Raw genomic sequence first — 22,669 nt, 5'->3', positions numbered from 1 at the left:
AACTGTACATTCCATTTGTCCACATGTCTCTAGGATTTCTCTGGAGTAGGTTTTTAACTCTACCGTACTCTTTGTAAGTGGCGTTTGATTAAACTTACTCTCATATGTGTCCTTACTCATGATAGAGCAGCCGGCCACTGTGTCGATACACATATCAATATATTGCTCATTGATCAAAAGTTTTGTACGGAAGTCTTTCTCACAACTGCTAGTGTTGCCGTTAAAAGCATAGATACTGTAGATGCCTAGTTCTTCAACATCAGGTGTGTTCACTTCAATATTGTGAACTCCTCCCTTTTTTTGTTGCTGCTTTGCATTGCCACTAGAATGGTTCTTACTTTCTGCTTTCGATCTAGCTCTGAAAGCTGTTGAAATATGGCCTTGCTTCTGGCAGTGAAAACACTTTGCATTTCTGTATTGGCAGGACTGTGGTGAGCGATTTCCATTGCAGTGATAACAATTCACTGAACTGCTCTCACCGACATGCTTTTGACTCAGTCTCACCGCTTTAGGTTTGGCGGTGGCTTTGTGACTCTAGACTTCAGCTGCACTAGTCACTTGAGTTGGCCGGAGCTCTCTAGCGTTCTTAAATGCCATTTCCATAGATAGGGCACTTTTGCATGCCATGTCAAATGTTATGTTCGGAGTGTTCAGTAACTTGGACTTTGTGCGCTCATCCACCAGTCCACACACAAACTTATCTTGCAACGCACGATCCAAAAATGTGCTGATGTTATAATGCAAAGACAGGTTCTTAAGAGCTACAATGTACTCACTGATGATTTCACTTTGTTTTTGGTTTCTGATACCAAACTTATAGCTCTCTGCTATTTCTAACGACTTTGGGTCAAAGTGGTCCTCGAGTTTCTCGACAATGTCTTCAAACGACACATTCTTCGCTTTCCCTGGCGTGAGTAGGTTTGTCAACGTTCATTAGACATCTGGCCCAATCTCCATTGGAAAAATTGCTTTCTTCCATTCACGAATTACTTTATTTGAGCTTGAGCATTCTCATCTGCACCTTCAGTCTCAATAATGTTATTGGCCCTAAAAACATCTCCATCCGCTCAATGTAAGAACTGAATGGTTTGCGAGCTCAGTCATAATGCCAAGGCTCCCAATTAATCCTGTCGGCATGGCCATGATTGTCCCGATCCCGTTGAACAGTGACTCAGCACGCTATCTGTGTACCTGTGAGAATCAATGCCACTGTTGCTATGTATACATACACACAAAGGCGAAGCACAGATGATTCTACATAAGTATTAATGATAAAACATCGCAAAAATTCAGTTTAGGTGTCACAAATTCACCTTAAACGTGTCCACTTGAAGGTTGAACACTGTGTCCTTCCATGATCTCTAAAAATGGCTTTGGGATCCCACCCTCATCGCCAAAATGTAATATATGTGGGTAGAACAAATGAAGGACAGAGACACGATAAGTTGCTAGTTCATGTACTTGCTTTATTAGGCCAGAGCAAACTGAGCATGTTCATACCAAACCATGTGATAATACATTACATGTCCCTTTGTAACTTCCTGCTCCCATCTACACAGCTTACTATGCCTCCCAACTTAATGGCCTGGAAATTGCGGTTGGAGGCTTGCCGCCCGCGTACGCCTCCGAACCGCAAGAAAAGTACGTACTTACCTGATGGCTCCAGAGCTTCAGACTCTTGCGGTCCTGGGCCTGCAGGCGTATGCCTGCGTAAAGGTCCACGGATCCCAGAGGCGCATGTGGTTCACAAGCGTCCTTGGGATCACGTGGGCCAGGCCAGCCAATGACAAAGGGGCACTCTTATTATGCTTATGGGGATTCCATTTACGTACAGAATACCCATAAGCATAAAAAAAAATCACCTAAAAACACTGAAATAAAAATAAATAATCACAGGTTCAAAATTAATTAAAATACCATTTAATTAAACATTTCAAATAAAGATTTATTTTTGAAAAATAAATTTAAATATTTTTAACTGGGACAAAATTGACCTAAACTAATTTTAAATGTAAGTGAATGTTTAAATGATTTTGAAAATTTTATTTTAACATTTATTTTAACCCTTACGCTGGTAATAGAAGGCCTTACACCTGCTTTTAACAGGTGTAAGGGTTTGGTGGTTATTCGCTGGGCAGTAGTTGGGCAAACACCCCAACTCTGCAACAGTGAAAGTGAGTTTATAGCAGATGCGTATGATCTGTCAAGGAGAAACTTGACAGATCGCAAGTTCGGGGTTTTCACGCATGCGCATCGCACGCGGAAACCCGGATCTGCAGGGCACTTACGATAGCAGTCATAGGCCCCATAGCATCCAATATCATCTGCAAACTTGGATATATATCTCTGTATTCCATCGTCCAAGTCAATAATATATTTGATGAAAAGCCCAGGCCCCAGTACAGGTACCTGGGGAACACCACTTGTCACATCCCACCAATCAGAGAATGTTCGCTTAATCCCCTTCTCCTACCTCCCACCAACTACTAATCCATGTCACAAGATTACCTCTAATTACGTGTGCTTTCAACTTTACCAATATCATCTTGTGTGGAACCTTATCAACTGTCTTCTGAAAGTCCATACAGACAGCATCCATAGGCACTCCCCTATCCACCATGTGGGTGACCTCCTCAAAAAATTCAACTAGATTGGTCAGACATGACCTACATTTCACAAAATCATGCTGGCTTTCTTTGATAAGTTCATGCTTGTCCAAGTGCTCAGTCACTCTGTCCCGGAAGATAGATTTCTAACTTCCCCCGAACAGATGTTAAGCTGACAGGTCTGTAGTTTCCTGATTTCTTCTTCCATCTCTTCTTAAATAATGGAGTGACATTTGCAAAGGCACAATTCCAGATTGTAGAGCACTTTGGAAAATTATAACTAATGCAACTGCAATTTCCTCGCCTATTTAGAAATCATCAGATCCTGGAGATTTATATATTTTAAGTCCCATTATTTTCTCCATTACCTTTTTTTATATTAAATCCAGTAAATTCATCCTCTTAAATTATTTTTAGGTCCCCTTATTCCACTGGTACTTTGTCCTCTTCTTCTATAATGAAAATGGATACAAAGTACTCACTTAACAAGTTTGCCATTTCCTTATTGTCAATCTGCATTTATCTTTAATGGGCCCACATTCCCCCTTACCACACTATTTCTCATAATATATTTATTTTAAAAAATACTGTTAGCTTGGGTATCCCTTGCGAGTTTTTTCTTCTTTTTTTTTTGCACCTCTTATTACTTTCCTAGTAACCCTTTGTTGTTTTTTATAGCTTACCCAGTCCGCAGGATTTCCACCTTACTTGGCATTTCTGTAAACCTTTTCTTTTAGCTTGATACTGCCTCTTACCTCCTTTGTTGATCATGGTTGCTTAATTGCACAAGTGGAGCTTTTGGTTTTAGGGGTATTTACTGGTTTTATATTGTACAAAATAATTATTTAAATACTTCTCACTGTTTGTCTGTAGGTCTATCCATTAACAGCTTAGCCCAGTTTACTGTGGTCAATGTATTTGTCATCCCTCCGAAGTTTGCCTTACTTAAATTTAAAACCTTGGTTTGTGACTCTCCCTTCTCCATCTCAAACCTAATATCAATTTCGATAATACCATGGTTACTATTCACAAGATGTTCCCTTACCATCAAATTGTTAACTAATTCTGGTTTGAATATCAGAAAATCATGCATGTCAGAGAACACATGCATGTGTAGTCAGTCTCTAGAACAGCTGGATGGTACCAAACAGCAGAGTTCAGTCAAGCCAGTAGAGCAGTACAAGAGTACAACAGTAGAGCAGAGTTAATCCAGGTCAGAAAGGCAAAGCATAAAAAGAGAACAACATAAGAACATAAGAAATAGGAGCAGCAATAGGTCACTTGGCCCCTTGAGCCTGCTCTGCCATTCAATAAGATCATGGCTGATCTTGGGCTCAAAGCCACTTCCCAGCCCGCTACCCATAACCCTTCACTCCCTTATCTTGCAAAAATGTGTCTATCTCCACTTTAAATGTATTTAATGACCCAGCCTCCACGGCTCTCTGGGGCAGAGAATTCCACAGATTTACGACCCTCTGAGAGAAGAAGTTCCTCCTCATCTCAGTTCTAAAAGGGCAACCCTTTATTCTGAGACTGCGCCCCCGAGTTCTAGATTTCCCCATGAGGGGAAACATCCTCTCTGCATCTACCCTGTCGAGCTCCCTCAGTATCTTATATGTTTCGATAAGATCACCTCTCATTCTTCTAAATTCCAATGAGTATAGGCCCAGCCTGCTCAGCCTTTCCTCATAAGTCAAACCCCTCATTTCTGGAATTAACCTAGTGAATCATCTCTGAACTGCCTCCAATGCAAGTATATCCTTCCTTAAATAAGGAGACCAAAGCTGTACACAGTACTCAAGGTGTGGTCTCACCAATACCTTGTACAGTTGTAGCAGGACTTCCCTGCTTTTATACTCCAACCCCCTTGAAATAAAGGCCAACATTCGATTTGCCTTTTTGATTACTTGCTGTACCTGCATGCTAACTTTTTGTGTTTCATGCACAAGGACCCCCAGGTCCCTCTGAACTGTAGCATTTTGTAATCTCTCTCCAGTTAAATAATAGTTTACTTTTTTATTTTTCCTGCCAAAGTGGATAACCTCGCACTTTCCCACAGTATACTCCATCTGCCAAATGTTTGCCCACTCACCTGTCTATATCTCTTTGCAGATTCTTTGAGTCCTCTGCACAACTTACTCTCACACCCATCTTTGTATCATCTGCAAACTTGGCTACATTACACTCGATCCCTTCATCCAAGTCATTAATGTAGATTGTAAATAGTTGGGGCCCCAGCACTGATCCTTGTGACACCCCACTAGTTACCGTTTGCCAACCAGAAAATGACCCATTTATCCCGACTCTCTGCTTTCTGTTAATTAGCCAATTCTCTATCCATACTAATATATTACCCCCAACTCCATGAGCTCTTATCTTATGCAGTAACCTTTTATGTGGCACCTTATTGAATGCCTTCTGAAAATCCAAATACACCACATCCACTGGTTCACCCTTGTCCACCCTGCTTTTTACATCCTCAAGGAACTCCAGCAAATTTGTTAAACATGATTTCCCTTTCCTAAAACTATACTGACTCTGTTTGATTGCAGTACATTTTTCTAAATGCCCTGCTACTGCTTCCTTAATGAAGGACTCCAGCATTTTCCCAACGCCAGATGTTAGTCTAACTGGTCTATAGTTTCCTACTTTCTGTCTCTCTCCTTTCTTAAATAGGGGTGTTACATTAGCAGTTTTCCAATCCACTGGGACCTCTCCAGAGTCCAGGGAATTTTGGTATATTGCAACCAATGCATCCATTATCTCTACAGCCACTTCTTTTAAGACCCTTGGATGCAGGCCATCTGGTCCAGGCAACTTGTCATCTTTTAGTCCCATTATTTTACCGAGTACTATTTCCATAGTGATAGTGAATGTCTTTAGTTCCCCCCTCCCTGTGGCCCCTTGCTTATCCATTATTGGAATGTTGTTAGTGTCTTCTACAGTGAAGACAGATGCAAAATATTTGTTCAGAGTCTCTGCCATTTCCCCGTTCCCCATTATTAATTCCTCAGTCTCATCCTCTAAGGGACCAACATTTACTTTAGCTACCCTCTTCCTTTTTATATACCTGTAGAAGCTCTTACTATCTGTTTTAATGTTTCTTGCCAGCTTACGCTCATAATTCATCTTCTCTCTCCTTATTATTTTTTTAGTCATCCTTTGCTGGTTTTTAAAAATTTCCCAATCCTCTGGTCTCCCACCAATCTTGGCAACATTGTATGCCTTCGTTTTCAATTTGATACCATCCTTTACTTCCTTAGTTAGCCATGGATGGTGGTCCCTTCTCTTAAAATCTTTCTTTCTCACTGGAATATATTTTTGTTGAGAGTTATGAAATATTTCCTTAAAAGTCTGCCACTGCGTTTCAACTTTCTTACCCTTTAATTTGTTTTTCCAGTCCACTTTTGCCAGTTCTGCCCTCATGCCATTATAATTGCCTTTGTTTAAGATCAGGACACTGGTTTGGGATACAACTTTCTCACCCCCCAACTGAATTTGAAATTCAACCATGCTATGATCACTCTTTCCTAGAGGATCCTTTATTATGAGATCATTTATTAATTCTATCTCATTACATAGTACCAGATCCAAGAAGATTTTCCTGTGTCAGCACCCAGGCAGGCTGGATCATCTGACTGCAGCGAATATCATATAGTCAGGCGAGTCGGAGAGCACATCTGTTAGGGAACCTGCGGACACTATTACACAGCCCCTGGTGAACAATCGCCGAGGGCACTATTTTACAGCCCCTGGTGAACAATCACTGTGGACACTTGTACACAGACCCTGCTGAACAATCACCAAGGACAGTATTATACAGCCTCACTGAACATTCCCTCAAGGACACTATTACAGACAGCATTGCCCAAAAGCTTTATTACAGAGTCCTGCTTATTCACCCAAGGACTATTACACAGTCTCGCTCAACATTCACTGAGGACACATTGAAGTCAATGGAAAGATAAATCGGGAGGGGTGTATAATGGGCAACCGATCTGCTAACTCCTGTTTTGCAAAGTTGTATTTCACCCACAAGTTGTTTACTCAGTCAGAGTGCCACCAAATCCTCTCCATTCTTTCCATCACTTTCAATTTTTCTCCTTATGATAATGCATGATTGATTATACTTGGAGTCAGTTTTGTGCCTTTAATAGCACCTTAATAGGGGGAATGTGGGCCTCCTATTCTGTTAAGAAGGCTAAAGCAGTTTACTCGAACTCTGTGATCCCTGTGGAAGGATGATATTTTCAGAGAGCCACCACATATAAACAAGTCTATTCCAAGACCTAATATGTTTACTTGAATGCAAGTCACAGCTACTTGACTCATTAAATACATACAAGGTACTCAATGACAAACAGCTGTATATTCCTTGCTGTAAGATATCAAACCACCAAAAAGCAGTTGATCCAAGTCAGAATTGCACTTAACATCTTCCAGAGTGTACAGGACTATCTGTGTTTGTGTCAATGGTTTCTGCTTAGATTCTTGGTTCACTCTGTATTCTATGTCATGTCTGACAAACTTTAGTTATAAGTCACTCAAAAGAGAATAGGGAGGTCATGGGTTCTCCGATGGCTAACTGGGTATATGTACCATGTGGTGTAGCACTGAAGCATACAGAACAGGAATATCCCAGGCTTGGCCACTTGCCAATGCTGTCATTAGGTCATCTCATCCAACGCAGCATTAGGAGTCACTGCAATTGGCCTCAGTTACCCTGGCCTGAGGAAGGGAAAATAATCAGCCATGGTTCCCACTACTGATTATTATCTGATGACCCTTATTGATTATTGTCAGTGCCTTAAGCAAAGGAAGGAAAAAAGGGGAGGGCGTTCCTCTTCAAAAAAACAGTATTAATATCAAACACATTTTGACCTAATGAATTTATCTGAACAAATGGGTAATGAGTATGTTTTCTGTCTATATAGTATGCACGTATAATTGGGAATGAGAGAAGCAGTAGGGAAGTTACCTGATGAAAAGTTTCATATAGGCAATGATTAGGCAAAAGGTACATTTTTTCATCGTGGGTATAATGTTATAGGCTACAATACTGGAACCTGTGGCAGTTTATTAACAACTTTTCCCTTACTTGAATTAAGTTATAGAATTTAGGAGACCTAACAATCTTGTGGGATATTTAATTTCAGAGAGAGAGAGAGAGTGCCAGCAACAGGGGTCCTTGAGAGATTGGGAAGATGGGTTAATGGGCAGAAGACATCATTTAATGTGAAAAGTGCAAAGCCATGAAATTGAAAAAGAAAGCATTGGTGATCTAAGTTAAATGGTATTACTCCACAGAACATGACACAGGACGGAGGTCTGGGAGTACTGGTGGATAGATCACTGATGCCACCAGCACAGCTGTAAAGAGAGAGAACATAAGAACATAAGAACATAAGAAGTAAGAGCAGGAGTAGGCCATATGGCCCCTTGGGCCTGCTCCGCCATTCAATAGGATCATGGCTGATCCGAACCTAGACTCACGTCCACTTCCCTGCCCGCTCCCCGTAACCCCTAATTCCCTTATCAGCTAGGAAACTGTCTATCTCCGTTTTAAATTTATTTAATGTCGCAGCTTCCACAGCTCTCTGAGGTAGCAAATTCCATAGATTTACTACCCTCTGAGTGAAGAAGTTTCTCCTCATCTCAGTTTTGAAAGGGCAGCCCCTTATTCTAAGATTATGCCCCCTAGTTCTAGTCTCACCCATCAGTGGAAACATCCTCCCTGCATCCACCCGATCAAGCCCCCTCACAATTTTATATGTTTCGATAAGATCGCCTCTCGTTCTTCTGAATTCCAATGAGTAGAGGCCCAACCTACTCAACCTTTCCTCATACATCAACCCCCTCATCTCCGGAATCAACCGAGTGAACCTTCTCTGAACCGCCTCGAGAGCAAGTATATCTTTTCTTAAATATGGAAACCAAAACTGTACGCAGTATTCCAGGTGTGGCCTCACCAGTACCCTGTATAACTGAAGCAAGACTTCCCTGCTTTTATACTCCATCCCTTTTGCAATAAAAGCCAAGATTCCAGTGGCCTTCCTGATCACCTGCTGTACCTGCATACTAACCTTCTGTGTTTCATGCACCAGGACACCCAGATCCCTTTGTACTGTAGCACTTTGCAGTTTCTCTCCATTTAGATAATAACTTGCTCTTTGATTTTTTTCTGCCAAAGTGCATAACCTCACACTTTCCAACATTATATTCCATCTGCCAAATTTCTGCCCACTCACTTAGCCTGTCTATGTCCTTTTGCAGGTTTTTTATGTCCTCCTCACTCACTGCTTTCCCTCCCATCTTTGTATCGTCGGCAAACTTGGATATGTTGCACTCGGTCCCTTCCTCCAAATCGTTAATATAGATTGTAAAGAGTTGGGGTCCCAGCACTGACCCCTGCGGAACACCACTAGTCACAGATTGCCAACCCGAGAATGAACCGTTTATCTCAACTCTTTGTTTTCTGTTAGATAGCCAATCTTCCACCCATGCCAGTATATTACCCCCAATCCCGTGATTTTTTATCTTGTGCAGTAATCTTTTGTGTGGCACCTTGTCAAATGCCTTTTGGAAGTCCAAATACACCACATCCACTGGTTCCCCTTTATCCACCCTGTTTGTTACGTCCTCAAAGAATTCGAGCAAATTTGTCGAGAGAAAAGGATCTTGGGCTGTATAGCCAGAGGAGTAGAGTACAAATCTCAGAAAATAATTCCGAGTGAGTACAGGGCATTGGCCTGGCCCCACCTGGAGGACTGTATATTGGGGAGGGTGCAGTAAAGAGAAACTAAATTGATAGCTGGAATAAGGCACCTGAGTTATGAGGAGAGGTTGCAGAAGCTGGGGATGTTTAGACTACAGAAAGCTCAAGGGTGATCTTATTGAAGTATTCAAGATCCTAAAGGTTATCAGCAAGATTTTTAACATAGTTATAGATTGTACAACAAGAGGGCATAGGCTTAAACTTAAAAGAGAGACTGTGAAAAGACAGATTACATTTAACCGCTTTATCCAGAGGGTGGTGAATGTATGCAATGGACTGTCATGGCAGTTAGTGGGGGCTGATTATATTAGCAAATTCAAGAGACATTTGGATAAGCATTTAGGGGTATGAGAGTATTATGGGAATACGATATTTCCTAGACATTGGAACCAGGCAGATGGATAACAGTGGGGTTTTTTCCAGTCCTGTACAATCCTATGTTCAGATAATGTAGTTGGATTACCCTAATGAAAAATTAGTGTGAACATATAAGGGCTCATTTTCTAATTCTTGTATTGAAACATGTATATATGACATCTCCACAGTTACAGAAGCTGGTTTGAAGTCACGACAAATGAACAACAACAAGATAACTATAAAAATAATGGCTCGGATATTCCGATCCCTACGGGTGGGTACATAAGAACATAAGAAATAGGAGCAGGAGTAGGCCAATCGGCCCCTCGAGCCTGCTCCGCCATTCAATAAGATCATGGCTGATCTGATCCTAACCGCCAATCCACTATCACAGAACCATCTTCTGAATCTAACAGAATTAGACACACGAAATAGGAGCAGGATCAGGCTACACGGCCCCTGGGCCCGCTCCGCTACCCACAGGGCCATGACCGATCCGAACCTAGACTCATGTCCAAATTCCTGCCCGCTCCCCGTAACCCTTAATTCCCTTTACTTCTAGGAAACTGTCTATTTCTGTTTTAAATTTATGTAATGATGTAGCTTCTACAGCTTTTTGGGGCAGCATATTCCATGGACCTACCACCCTCTGAGTGAAGTAGTTCCTCCTCATCTCAGTTTTGAAAGAGCAGCCCCTTATTCTAAGACTATGCCCCCTAGTTCTAGTTTCACCCATCATCGGGAACATCTTCCCCGCATCCACCCGATCCAACCCCTTCACAATCTTATATGTTTCAATAAGATCACCTCTCATTCTTCTGAACTCCAATGAGTAGAGTCCCAATCTACTCAACCTCTCCTCATATGTCCATCCCCTCATCCCCGGGATTAACCGAGTGAACCTTCTTTGTACTGACTCGAGAGCAAGTATGTCCTTTCTTAAGTATGGACACCAAAACTGTACGCAGTATTCCAGGTGTGGTCTCACCAATACCTTGTACAACTGAAGCAATACCTCCCTATTTTTATATTCTATCCCCCTAGCAATGAAAGCCAACATTCCATTGGCCTTCTTAATCACTTGCTGCACCTGCATACTAACCTTTTGAGTTTCGTGCACCAGGACCCCCAGATCCCTTTGTACTTCAGTACTTTCCAGTTTCTTGCCATTAAGATAATAACTTGCTCTACGATTTTTTCTGCCAAAGTGCATAACCTCACACTTTCCAGTATTGTATTCCATCTGCCAAATCTCTGCCCACTTACTTAGCCTGTCTATGTCCCCTTGCAGGTTTTTTATGTCCTCCTCACTCACTACTTTCCCTCCCATCTTAGTATCATCTGCAAACTTTGATATGTTACACTCGGTCCCCTCCTCCAAATCGTTAATATAGATTGTAAAGAGTTGGGGACCCAGCACTGACCCCTGCGGAACACCACTAGTTACTGATTGCCAGTCTGAGAATGAACCATTTATCCCAACTCTCTGCCTTCTGTTAGATAGCCAATCCTCTATCCATGCCAGAATATTACCCCCAATCCCGTGATTTTTTATCTTAAGCAATAATCTTTTGTGTGGCACCTTGTCAAATGCCTTTTGGAAGTCTAAATACACTACGTCCACTGGTTCCCCTTTATCCACCCTATACGTTACTTCCTCAAAGAACTTCAGCAAATTTGTCAAACATGACTTCCCCTTCATAAAACCATGCTGACTTTGTCCTATTAAATTATGATTATCCAAATGTCCTGTTACTGTCTCCTTAATAATGGACTCCAAAATTTTACCTACCACAGATGTTAGGCTAACCGGTCTATAGTTTCCAGCCTTCTGTCTACTGCCCTTTTTAAATAAGGGTGTTACATTAGCAGTTTTCCAGTCTGCCGGGACCTTTGCCGACTCCAGGGAGTTTTGGAAAATTATTACCAATGCATCCACAATCCCTACTGCCACTTCCCTCAAGACCCTAGGATGTAAGCCATCAGGTCCAGGTGATTTATCCGCCTTGAGTCCCATTATTTTACCGAGTACCACTTCCTTAGTGACTTTGATCGCGCTGTGTACCCACCCGTAGGGACATCGGAAATGCCGGTTTCAGGCATGCACAGTGCATGCGCTGAAAACCGGCATTTCCAATCTGTCAAGAAAGCTCTTGGCAGATCCTCCGGCTGCCCTGGAGAAGGGCCTCTGCGGGCGGATAGTTCCGCTTTCTGGAGACCCTCCGCCCGCAGAAAACACTTACAATTCTTACGCCTGGTAAAAACAGGCGTAAGGCCTGCTTTTACCAGGATAAGAGTTGAAAAAAGTCTAAAAAAAAATTCAGTCATTTATCATTTAAAAATACTTTAAAAAAGGTAAGTTTATTTTTAGCCCCGTAAAAAACTTCAATTATTTTTTTTCAAAAAATTACATTTTGTTTAAAATATTTAAAATATTAAAAAAGATGATGGTTTTTTTTTAATTTATTTAAAGTTTTACTATGTTTTTTCATTGATATCCATTCACATATTTGACAGATCTATCTGTCAAGTGTATGAAGGGAAATTCCCTTCTTGTATTGGCTGGCCTGGCCCACATGATCCCAGGGACACTTGTGCCTCTGGGATATGTAGGCCCTGCGCACTTGGAGTTTGGAGAGGCCCAGGATCGGAAGTGTAGGTGCCCCAGGAGCCCTCAGGTAAGTTTGTAGATTTTTCCAGAACGGAGGCCTCCGCACGCAGGAGGCCTCTGATCGGAAAATACGGCCCTGTATTTGTAAACTAGGATACTGTGTTTATTCTCTATCATAAATATTTAGAAAACAATCTATTCAGAAGCAAAAGGAAAGGAAAAGACTTGCATTTATATAGCGCCTTTTATGACCTCAGGACATCCCAAAGCGCAATACAGCCAATTAAGTACTTTTGAACAGTAGTCACTGCTGTAATGTAGGAAACGATGCAGTCAATTTACACACAGCAAGATCCCACAAACAGCAATGAGATAAATGACCAAATCATCTGTTCCTCTTTTAATCCAAATGATCTGTTTGGTGATATTGGTTGAGGGATAAATGTTGGGCCATGACACCAGAGAGAACTCACCTGCTCTACTTCCAATAGTGCTGTGGGATCTTTTAAGTACTGAGAGGGCAGACGGGGGCTCGGTTTAATCTCTCATCCGAAAGACTCAGTATATTTTCAGCACCAGATCCCACACACCTGATTGTAGAGCAATTAGAAGGGTGATTCACAGTCTTGTGATTTACCTCCTCTTTTATCCTGCACTGCGGGCCTTGACCCTTCACCATGATTTCTCAGGTAAAAAAGGACAGCTTCCTCAGCTCATGGTTTTGGTCTTATATCAGAATAAGAACTCAAAACTGTCTTTGCTCTATTTCTTCAGACTATAGGTCATAATTTGCTTTAGCAGGGCATCTAATGGCTTCTGCCGTTAGTTAGACTTGTCCTTGCACATTTAGGTTTTTAATTTTTTTGCGTGCCAAGTTGCTGAAAGTGTGAGCTGATAACGTTGCAGTGAGAGAAACAGAGGGAGTAATTTAACCCTCCAAAACAGGTGGGTTTGGGTCGGGTGGGATGTTAAAATGTAGAAAATCTCAAACCTGAACTCCACCCGTCTCCAACCCGCCCACTTCCAGTTTTAATGGAGGCAGGACAGTGTGCGGACAACTAACCCTCTCCCAGGAGGTGGGTCACTCATTTAATTATCTTAATGAGGCTACGTGCCTCAGATTTTATCTCCCTTACAGCTTTAATGCTGACTCGGGAAACCTGGCAGCTCAAGGGAAGTGAGGACTGCTGTGTGGAAGAGATAAGTGCTTTTCCAGCACTGCTTGTGGGCAACAGTCCACCAAGCAAACCTGTTTCCCATGCCACGCGATCAGACCACTCCCCCTGATCACTGACCCCCCTTCCCGTGATCACCGACACCCTCCTCCCCATGATCACCAACCGCGCACCATGATCACTGCTCCGATATCTCTCCGACCCACCATGATCACTTCCCAACCCTCCAAACCATGCTGTACCACTACGATAACAAGTCTGAATTTAAGAAAAATTAGTGAGAGAAGCATAGAGTCATAGAATGGTTACAGCACAGAAAGAGGCCATTTGGCCCATCAAGCCCATGCCGGCTCTCTACAAGAGCACTTCAGCTAGACCCAATTCCCCGCCCTTTCCCCGTAGCCCTGCAATTTTTTTTCCTTCAGGTACTTATCCAATTCTATTTTCAAAGCCACGATTCAGTCTGCCTCCACCACCCTCTCAGGCAGTGAATTCCAGATCCTAACCAGTTGCTGCGTAAAAAGGTTTTTCCTCATGTTGCCTTTGGTTATTTTGCCAATCACCATAAATCTGTGTCCTCTAGTTCTCAACCCTTCCGCCAATGGGAACAGTTTCTCTCTATCTACCCTATCTAGACCCCTCATGATTTTGAACACATCTATCAAATCACCTCTCAACCTTCTCTGCTCTAAGGAGAACAACCCCAGCTTCTCCAGTCTATCCACGTAACTGAAATCCTTCATCCCTGGAATCATTCTCGTAAATCTTTTCTGCACGCTCTCTAAGGCCTTCGCCTCCTTCCTAAAGTGCGGTGCCCAGAATTGGACACAATACTCCAGTTGAGGCTGAACCAGTGTTTTATAAAGGTTCATCATAACTTCCTTGCTTTTGTACTTTATGGCCTAGAAATTCAGTTGTTTGCGCCAGCCGTAGCGCCAGATTTCCGGCGCTATCCACTTAGCGCCCGGGCACCACCGGATCTGCGCCTACGCCGAAATTCAGCTGGGCTTTAGCGCCGGCGCAAAGTGTTAGCGCCCGCTCAGCTGCGCGCGCATCATATGACGTCATTCCGTCGTGCAACGCCGTTTGTGCGCCCCAAACCGGAAATTCAGTGGCGCCCGGCCGATGTGGGCGTGGCGCTGCTAAGAACTGTGAAATGGAACTCAACAGAGGCCCTGTGGGATTCGGGGAGCGCTAATTAAAGGGCACATCCACTCACCCATAAAAGCCAGCCATTTCGCTGCAATGACTTGACTGGTTTGGATTTCTGCACAGAGAGCAAGGCACAGAGATTACTGATTTCGGACACCATAGGAGAGGTATTTTTGGCTTCTAGCCAGTGCTTTGACATTTGCATCCTTGTGATTTTGCTGTTTGGAACTTTGTAATGGGGGCTGCATGGGGGGCCAACCCTCAGTTGCTACATTTTGTGCGAAGGGCTCGCAGACGCTTTGAGAGAGGGCCAGGCATGCCTAGACGCAGAGGGGCCATTAGGCGTCGCCAACGTAGGCCTTACCCAGTCAGGCAATACCGGGAGCAGGTCTCATATCTCACCATGACTGCGGCGCATTGTGTTAAGAGGCTGCGCTTCAGAAGGGAGGTGGTTGGAGAGATCTGCCAGCTGCTTCATGCAGATTTGCAGCCACAGCTCATGTCCAGGGCGTCTCTCTCGGTGGAAGTGAAGGTCACGGTGGCTCTCAGCTTTTATGCAAGCGGCTCCTTCCAAGCCGCTGCTGGGGACATTGCGAACATCTCCCAGTTCGCCACGCATCGCTGCATCCGACAGGTCACCGAAGCACTTTTCGCGAGGAGGCACCAATTCATCTCCTTCCCCATGACCCAACACAAGCAGGAGCAGCGTGCAGTCGGATTTGCCAGGATCGCGGGCTTCCCCATGGTGCAGGGCGCCATTGACTGCACGCATGTGGCTATGCGGGCACCTATCCACAATGCCGAGCAATACCGCAACCGGAAGGGCTACCATTCCCTAAATGTGCAGCTGGTGTGTGACCACAGGCAGCGCATCCTAGCTGTCAATGCCCACTTCCCAGGAAGCAGCCACGATGCCTTTATCCTGCGCCAGACTACTGTGGCTGACATGTTCCAGGCACAGCCTCCACCAAGGGGATGGCTTATCGGGGACAAGGGCTACCCTTTGTGCAGATGGCTCATGACCCCGCTCCGCGCGCCCAGGACCCCAGCGGAGCTGGCATACAACGAAAGCCATCAAGCCACAAGGAACCTAATAGAGCAAACGATAGGCGTCCTCAAGCAACGGTTCCGTTGCCTGGATCGTTCGGGCGGGTCTCTTCAGTATTCGCCGGATAGAGTCTCCCAGTTCGTCGTGGTGTGCTGCATGCTCCACAACCTGGCTATCCGCAGGACTCAGGCACTGCCACCTGACATTGCCCCACCACCTCAGGAGGACGAGCAGGAGGACCCTGAGGAGGAGGAGCACCAGGCCAGGAGGGAGCGACAAGGTCCAAGGGCCGTCCGCCGGGGGCTTATTGCTCGACACTTCTAGGCCCCCTGTCAGGGAATGGCCTGGGCCACTGAACGCAGCTGAAGGCAGCCGCTCCGCAAGCCCTCAGCCGGTTAACCCAACAACCACTTGAAACATGACACCTGCACATGGTGAATAAATAAACATCTTTATTTCAAAAACTCAGGGCCCTTCCCACATGGAAGAGCAAAACAGAGAAGACCCCCAAAAAACAGTCACAAACTTCTGTCACTCCCAAAACCTGGGGAGGACTAACAAAACATCACCATCCAAATGGCCTTCCTCACTGGCCTAACAAAAACAAGCCCCCCCCCACAACACAAACACCCCCATAAAACCAAACCACATAATGCCCCCCAGAACAGAAGCCCCCGCATCACCCAAACCCTCGCTCAACACACTCTATTCGGTGTGGCGAGAGGGCGAGTCTGTCGACAGCCGTCTTTTGCCCCGGCCCGTCCTGCTGCTGCACCTCAAGCTGGGCCGTGAGGCTGTGGCGAGGCTGGGGGAAGGATCTTCAGGGCGACAAGGCGTCTCGCCAGATGCCCTTGGGGGTCGGCCTACACGAGGGCGGGCCCGGGAGGGGCCGGCTGGTGGCTGCTGCAGCTGTGGGTGGCCCTCTTCACTGCCTGCAGCAGCTCCTTGCACCCTGGCTGGGGGAGTGGCAGGCTCGCCTGCACCAATGGGGACAAGGTGGGTGATGCCAGGCGCGCGCTGGTCGCCAGACACACGTGCACTCGGGCGGCCTGGCCGGGGAGCAAGCGCGCCAAACTGTTGGTCGCCAGACCGGTGTGCGGCAGCAGGGCGGCGGCTAGCCTGGCGACGCCTCCGCGCCAGTGGGAGGGTGGCAGAAGTCAGTGCCCCAACTGCGCCGGCATGTGCCCGCATCTGCAGTGCCATTGTCTGCACAGCACCTCTCAGCTGGCGACTGGCGTGCTGCGCTGCCTCGAGTTGTTGCACCCCCCTCTCATGCGCTGCCACAAGGAGCTCCACCCCCCTGGCGTGCGCTGCTGCGAATTGCTCTAGGCCCCTGGCCTGGGATTGGCCGAAAGCCACCACACTTTGTGCGAGGCTTTCGATGGCGTGAGGCATCTGTGCCACCACCTCCATGATTTCGACGTGCCGCCGCTCCGACGCTGCCGACATCTCGTCCAGGAGGCACACCTCCTGGGCGACGTCCGAGTCCGGACTGGAGGGCGCCTCCACCCTCTGGCCAGAAGGCTGGCGTGCCGCCGGAGCCTTGCCGCGTGCGGCCACGCCACTGGGACCAGGTTCTGCCCTCCCCTCCACCGCCTCCCCCCTCTGGGCAGAAGGCTGGTGTGCCGCCGGAGCCTTGCCGCGTGCGTCCATGCCACTGGGACCAGGTTCGGGGCTCCCCTCCCCCGCCTCCCCCTGGCTCTCCGGCACGCCAGACGTCTCCCCTTCATTGCCATCTCCTGGAGCGGAGGAGGGTTCCCCCGAGGTGGCGCCTTCCTGCTGCTCCTCGACGTCCTCCTCCTCCGAGGGCCTGGCTGTCTGGGCTTCAGGGAGCACCTCCTCCTCACCAGCTGAAAGCAGGAAGGCACAAGTGTAGCTTTAGAGTGAGGACAGGCCGACAGCGAGGGAGGCCGCACTGGTGCATTATGCGCATTTTTCGGCCAGTGGGGAAGGATGTAGATCTGATGCGCGAGGGCAAGGAGAGAGGTGCACCCGGTCCTGTCCTTACCAGTGGGTTCCAGTATAGGGTCGGCGTCGCCGAGCGCCACAGGCCCAATCACCGGGTGACGCAGCAGTCGGGCCACCCTCTCTTCCAGAACCGTTAGCTCCTGGTAATCGCGAGGGCCTCCACCAGTGACACGCAGGCTCCTGGCGTTCCTCGCCAGCTTGGCCTGCAAGAGAAAGGAGGGCGTCTAAGTACAGTGTGGTGCCCCGTTGTTGTGTGTGAGGCCTCCCATGGTGGAATAGCTTGCACAGTGTGGTGCCCTGTTGCTGTGTGTGAGGCCTCCCATGGTGGAATAGCTTGCACAGTGTGGTGCCCTGTTGCTGTGTGTGAGGCCTCCCATGGTGGAATAGCTTGCACAGTGTGATAAGTGCAGAAAGAGCTATTGATTAACATGCAAGTGCCATTGCAGCGGCAGCAGGGCTGGGCATTAGACCTTGGATGTCCCTTTGGCCCTAATGGGAGGTGCACATGCAAGGATGAGGGGGACACTGGAAAGGGTATTCACCTTGACCAGCCGACATAGGTCATTGTATTTCTTGCGGCACTGGTCCGCACTCCTGGGAACATCGGAGTTGGAGGAGACCCTCCGGGCAATTTTGGTCCACGCCTCCCTGAACTGGCTCCTGGGAGCCTTCCTGCCACTAGCCGGGCACACGACCCGTCTTCTCTTGCGTACCCCATGAAGGAGCACACCCAGCGCATGCTCAGAGAACCGCTGGGCTCTTTCACGGGCCCTCTCCATGACCTCCAGGCGTTGATTTGGTACACAACCAGTCCTGAGGCCTAGTTGCAGGGCTACAGCATGCAGGGCGTGGCTGCAGTCAAAGTTGACCCTTCCCCCTTTAAGAGCTGGCCGGCGTCAGGGTGTCTGCTGACACTCGCCACATGATCGCACCTGCGCTGCGCCCGGAATCGCCGTTATCAGGCTGCATCGCCGGATTAGCGCCTGAACACAGGGTTCCAACGCCTTTTGCAGCGCTCGGCCAAAAAGTTGGCCAAATCTACTGAATTTCGGCGAGCTCGCCTGCACTTTCCGGCGGCCGCTAAATTTGCCGAGCGCCCGACTTTAGCGCCGCAATAGCGTCCGAACTGAATTTCTAGGCCTATGTCTTTATTTATGAAGCCCAGGATCCCGTATGCTTTTTTAACCATTTTCTCAACTTGCCCTGCCACCTTCAACGATCTGTGCACATATACCCCCAGGTCTCTCTGTTCATGTACTATCTTTAAATTGCCTCTCCTCGTTCTTCCTACCAAAATGTATCACTTCGCATTTTTCTGCGTTAAATTTCATCTGCCGCATGTCCACCCATATTACCAGCCTGTCTATGTCCTCTTGAAGTCTATCACTATCCTCCTCACTGTTCACTATACTTTCAAGTTTTGTGTCATCTGCAAATTTTGAAATTGTGCCCTGTACATCCAAGTCCAAGTCATTAATATATATCAAGAAAAGCAGTGGTCCTAGTACCGACCCCTGGGGAATACCTCCCTCCAGTCGGAAAAACAACCGTTCATCACTACCTTTTGGAAATCCATATATACATCAACCACATTGCCTTCATCAACCCTCTCTGTTACCTCATCAAAAAACTCAATCAAGTTAGTTAAACACAATTTGCCTTTAACGAATCTGTGCTGGCTTTCCTTAATTAATCCACACTTGTCCAAGTGACTGTTAACTTTGTCCCTGATTATTGTTTCTAAAATCTTCCCCACTACCGAGGTTAAACTGACTGGCCTGTAGTTGCTGGGTTTATCCTTACACCCTTTTTTGAACAAGGGTGTAACATTTGCAATTTTCCAGTCCTCTGGCACCACCCCCGTTTCTAAGGAGGATTGGCAGTCAATAGAATAATGCATCGGCTATCATAGAGTTACATTATTCATAAGGCCACTGAGTGCAAGAACAGAGAAAACCTTTAGATTACCATTAGTTTAGGAACAAGGAGTGGATTGTTGGTTTTAGAGAGAGAGAGAAAGAAAGAAAGAAAGAAAGAAAGAAAGAAAGAATCACATCCTAATTATTAAGGCTGGTTTTCATTTGGAATTTAACACCATATAACAATAGTTAGTACCCACACTGCCTCCAGCTGCACGGTACCTTAAATCTCGCCTTTTTAATGTCTATGCCAGGTTTATTTTTAACTGATGGTTTAAAAAGAATACATTAGGAAGATGCATTGAGTTGGTTTAAGAGATGGGCTGAATCTGGGTTTTCTTCCATCCAAGGAGTAGTCTAAGGATCAATAACAATCTAAAGGTCTTCTCAATGCCTCAATGGCAAAGCTGGAGAAGAGTCAAGGAATATGACAGTTCAGAGTCAGGAAGGGCGATGCGTGCTGCTGTGAAGGTTGGTGACTCAGAGGTCAGTATTAGGTCACTGCCACCCAATGTCAGCAGTCAGAATGATTTAGACAATAATTAAACAGAAGAATTGTTTCTTTAATTGCAGATATCACTTGTCATTGTCATATCCCACTTCTACAGAGTCAGTGCAAAACCATTAAACTATAGGGAGATTATTTTGGTGAAAGGGTGAAAACAGGCTATAAATGGGTGCTGTGTTAATAAGGCACACCCGTTTGAAAGTCTGATTATAGCACGTAATTGATTACCATAATTTGAACTTGCTTAGAGGTGTTAAAACAGACACCTGCAGGTTTAGCACCCAAGCGTTGATTAGAAGCAATTTTTGTGGAGCTGTATATGTGGGCTCCATGCACTCACTTCCACTGAAGGTGTGCAGTGGGCTGGCTGACACACAGCGGCAGGTTTCAGGATGGCTCAGGGACCGCGGGAGAGGGCGCACAGGTTCTTGGACGAGGTCCTGGTGGACGAGGTCCAGAGGAGGAGGGATGTCCGGTACCTGCCGAGGGAGGGCAGAGGGGGGTGGGGGGGAAGGAGTCTGCTTCGCCCTCCTGTACCTCTTGTCCCTCTCTCCTGCAGCAGCTGGTGCTGCTCTGCCTGGCCTCATGTCCTCCTCCCATTCCTCCTGCAGTCCAAGGGGAACGCTAAGCAAGATGCCGATAATCAAGCACTTCCTTTCTCTTAGTGACTCCTATAAGGTGTCCAACAAGGTGGAGTAGCACAGCACTTATTATTTTTAGGTGAAGTCCTCAGAGAATTTCTGGAATAAATGTTGATAGAGTGCTGGTGAAGTCTTGACAAAGTGTCCCAGAAAGTCTCCCTTATGTGTTTCAAAAGTCCTCTTCAAACCTCCAGCAGCAAGTGAACAGTAAAAGGTAATATAGCTTTAAGTAGCACTCGAAATCCTCTGCAACGACTTGTTTACTCCCAATCAGCTGGTCGCTGTTAGGAGAGGGCGTTAGGTCAAGCACTATCCACCAAAATATCGTGCAGCCTCCTTAATGAGCGCTAGCAGGAAATTTAAATGGCAATTAGCCCCTTAACAATTCTCTAGGCAGCCAATTCTAGTACAAGCTTCAACTCCTTTACCAAGATGATGTCTTGCGCTAATCGCAGGCTAAACCAGCATTTCAGCTTAAGACCCCACCTTGATCACCTCAGGGGCTCTTTAATGCCTAAAGTATCTGGGGAAAATCGCCCCCTAGAAGTTTACAGCACAGAAGGAGGCCATTTGGCCCATTTTATAAAATTAATTTTTATGGGATGTGGGCGTCGCTGGCAAGACCAGCATTTATTGCCCATCGTAATTGCCCTTGAGAAGGTGGTGGTGAGCCACCTTCTTGAACCGCTGCAGTCCATTTGGTGAAGGTACTCCCACAGTGCTGTTGGGTAGGGAGTTCCAGGGTTTTGACCCAGCGATGTGAAGGATCAGCGATATACTTCTAAGTCAGGATGATGTGTGACTTGGAGGGGAAATTGGAGGTGGTGGTGTTACCATGCATCTGCTGCCCTTGTTCTTCTAGGTGGAGGAGGTTGCGGGGTGCTGCCGAAGAAACCTTGGCGAGTTGCTGCATCTTGTAGAAGGTACACACTGCAGCCACGGTGCCCTGATGGTGGAGGGAGTGAATATTTAAGGTGGTAGAGGGGGTGCCAATCAAGCCGGCTGCTTTGTCCTGGATGGTGTCGAGCTTCTTGAGTGTTGTTGGAGCTGCACTCATCCAAGCAAGCAGAGAGTATTCCATCACACTCCTTACTTGTGCCTTGTAGATGGTAGAAAGGCTTTGGGGAGTCAGGAGGTGAGACACTCGCCGCATTTTGTTCGGCTGCACCCAGGTTCTCCCATGACTCAGAGCACACAGGGAGGTCCTCTTCCTGTCCCATGGGTGGCAGAGACCTCCCCAGGAGACCAAAACAGCCTGGTTGCACATTGCACAAGAGGGCACAAGCAGGGATGTGGTCAGGAGAACCTTGGAGCAGTGGCGCAAACCTTTCAATGATCTCATTAGATCACGAAATGTTAGTACAAAGCCACACTCAATCACATCCTGCTGTGCCTCTCATCACATCGCCATCACTCTGATTCCCTACCCTACTCCTTAACATCCTTACTCACGCCAACTTACCTTGCACCTCCACCCATCCCTCTCTATCTACATTATCACAGCCCCATCTCACTAGCCAGCCCTCACAGTCACCCTCATCCTAGTGCAATCATACCAACTAACAACACACAAGGGTAGGCACTTGGGTGTTTTATCCAATGTTTATGTAAAGTTTCTATGAATGTGCTGTCAAACATTGAAATCCTTATTTTCAACACTTTCTGGTCTTGGACAGATTTGTGTGCACCTTTGGAAGTGGCTTAGTGAGTTGCAGTGAATGGTGCGACACAACGGTGATGAGTGTGAAAGGAATGGCTTGGGCATTGTAGGGATGCTTTATGGTGTTGGTGTGGGGTGGTGCCAACCTGGCATATCATGTGGAAGCCAGGGTGTATAGCGTACAGTTAAGTAAATCTGGCCATGCTGAGGCCATCTCTGGCCTCCTGGGCTGCAATGTGCTCAGATGCT

At 46.3% G+C, this 22,669-nt stretch overlaps 2 protein-coding genes across 4 annotated transcripts in view; both read right to left on the bottom strand.

Annotated features, from left to right (window-relative positions):
• The window catches only part of slc13a4 (solute carrier family 13 member 4), a 148,233-nt gene that overhangs the window by 110,849 nt on the left and 14,715 nt on the right, over positions 1-22,669 (bottom strand). The gene's annotated exons all lie outside the window — the stretch shown is intronic.
• Positions 16,220-18,837, bottom strand: LOC147106179 (uncharacterized). Its single transcript, XM_086009747.1, has 3 exons — positions 18,235-18,837; positions 17,733-17,895; positions 16,220-17,574 (listed from the first exon to the last, which is right to left on the bottom strand). Exons 1-3 carry the CDS (start codon positions 18,469-18,471, stop codon positions 16,430-16,432), a joined length of 1,545 nt encoding a protein of 514 aa, XP_085865873.1. The 5' UTR covers positions 18,472-18,837; the 3' UTR covers positions 16,220-16,429.

This window comes from Somniosus microcephalus, chromosome 16 (assembly GCF_052327205.1).
Source record: "Somniosus microcephalus isolate GS21.2 chromosome 16, FLI_Smic_1.0, whole genome shotgun sequence".
Taxonomy (NCBI): Eukaryota; Metazoa; Chordata; class Chondrichthyes; order Squaliformes; family Somniosidae; genus Somniosus; species Somniosus microcephalus.
Note: the sequence above shows the minus strand (reverse complement) of the source record. Positions and strands in the feature narration are given on the sequence as shown.

Bases quoted from the DNA above. Each gene is read 5' to 3' on its own strand.
- LOC147106179 (XM_086009747.1), bottom strand. From the start codon at position 18,471: ATGGAGAGGGCCCGTGAAAGAGCCCAGCGGTTCTCTGAGCATGCGCTG. The intron at 17,896-18,234 runs GTGAATACCCTT...TTTCTCTTGCAG, and splicing joins ACCTATGTCGGCTGGTCAAG to GCCAAGCTGGCGAGGAACGC. The intron at 17,575-17,732 runs GTAAGGACAGGA...TCCTGCTTTCAG, and splicing joins CCCTATACTGGAACCCACTG to CTGGTGAGGAGGAGGTGCTC.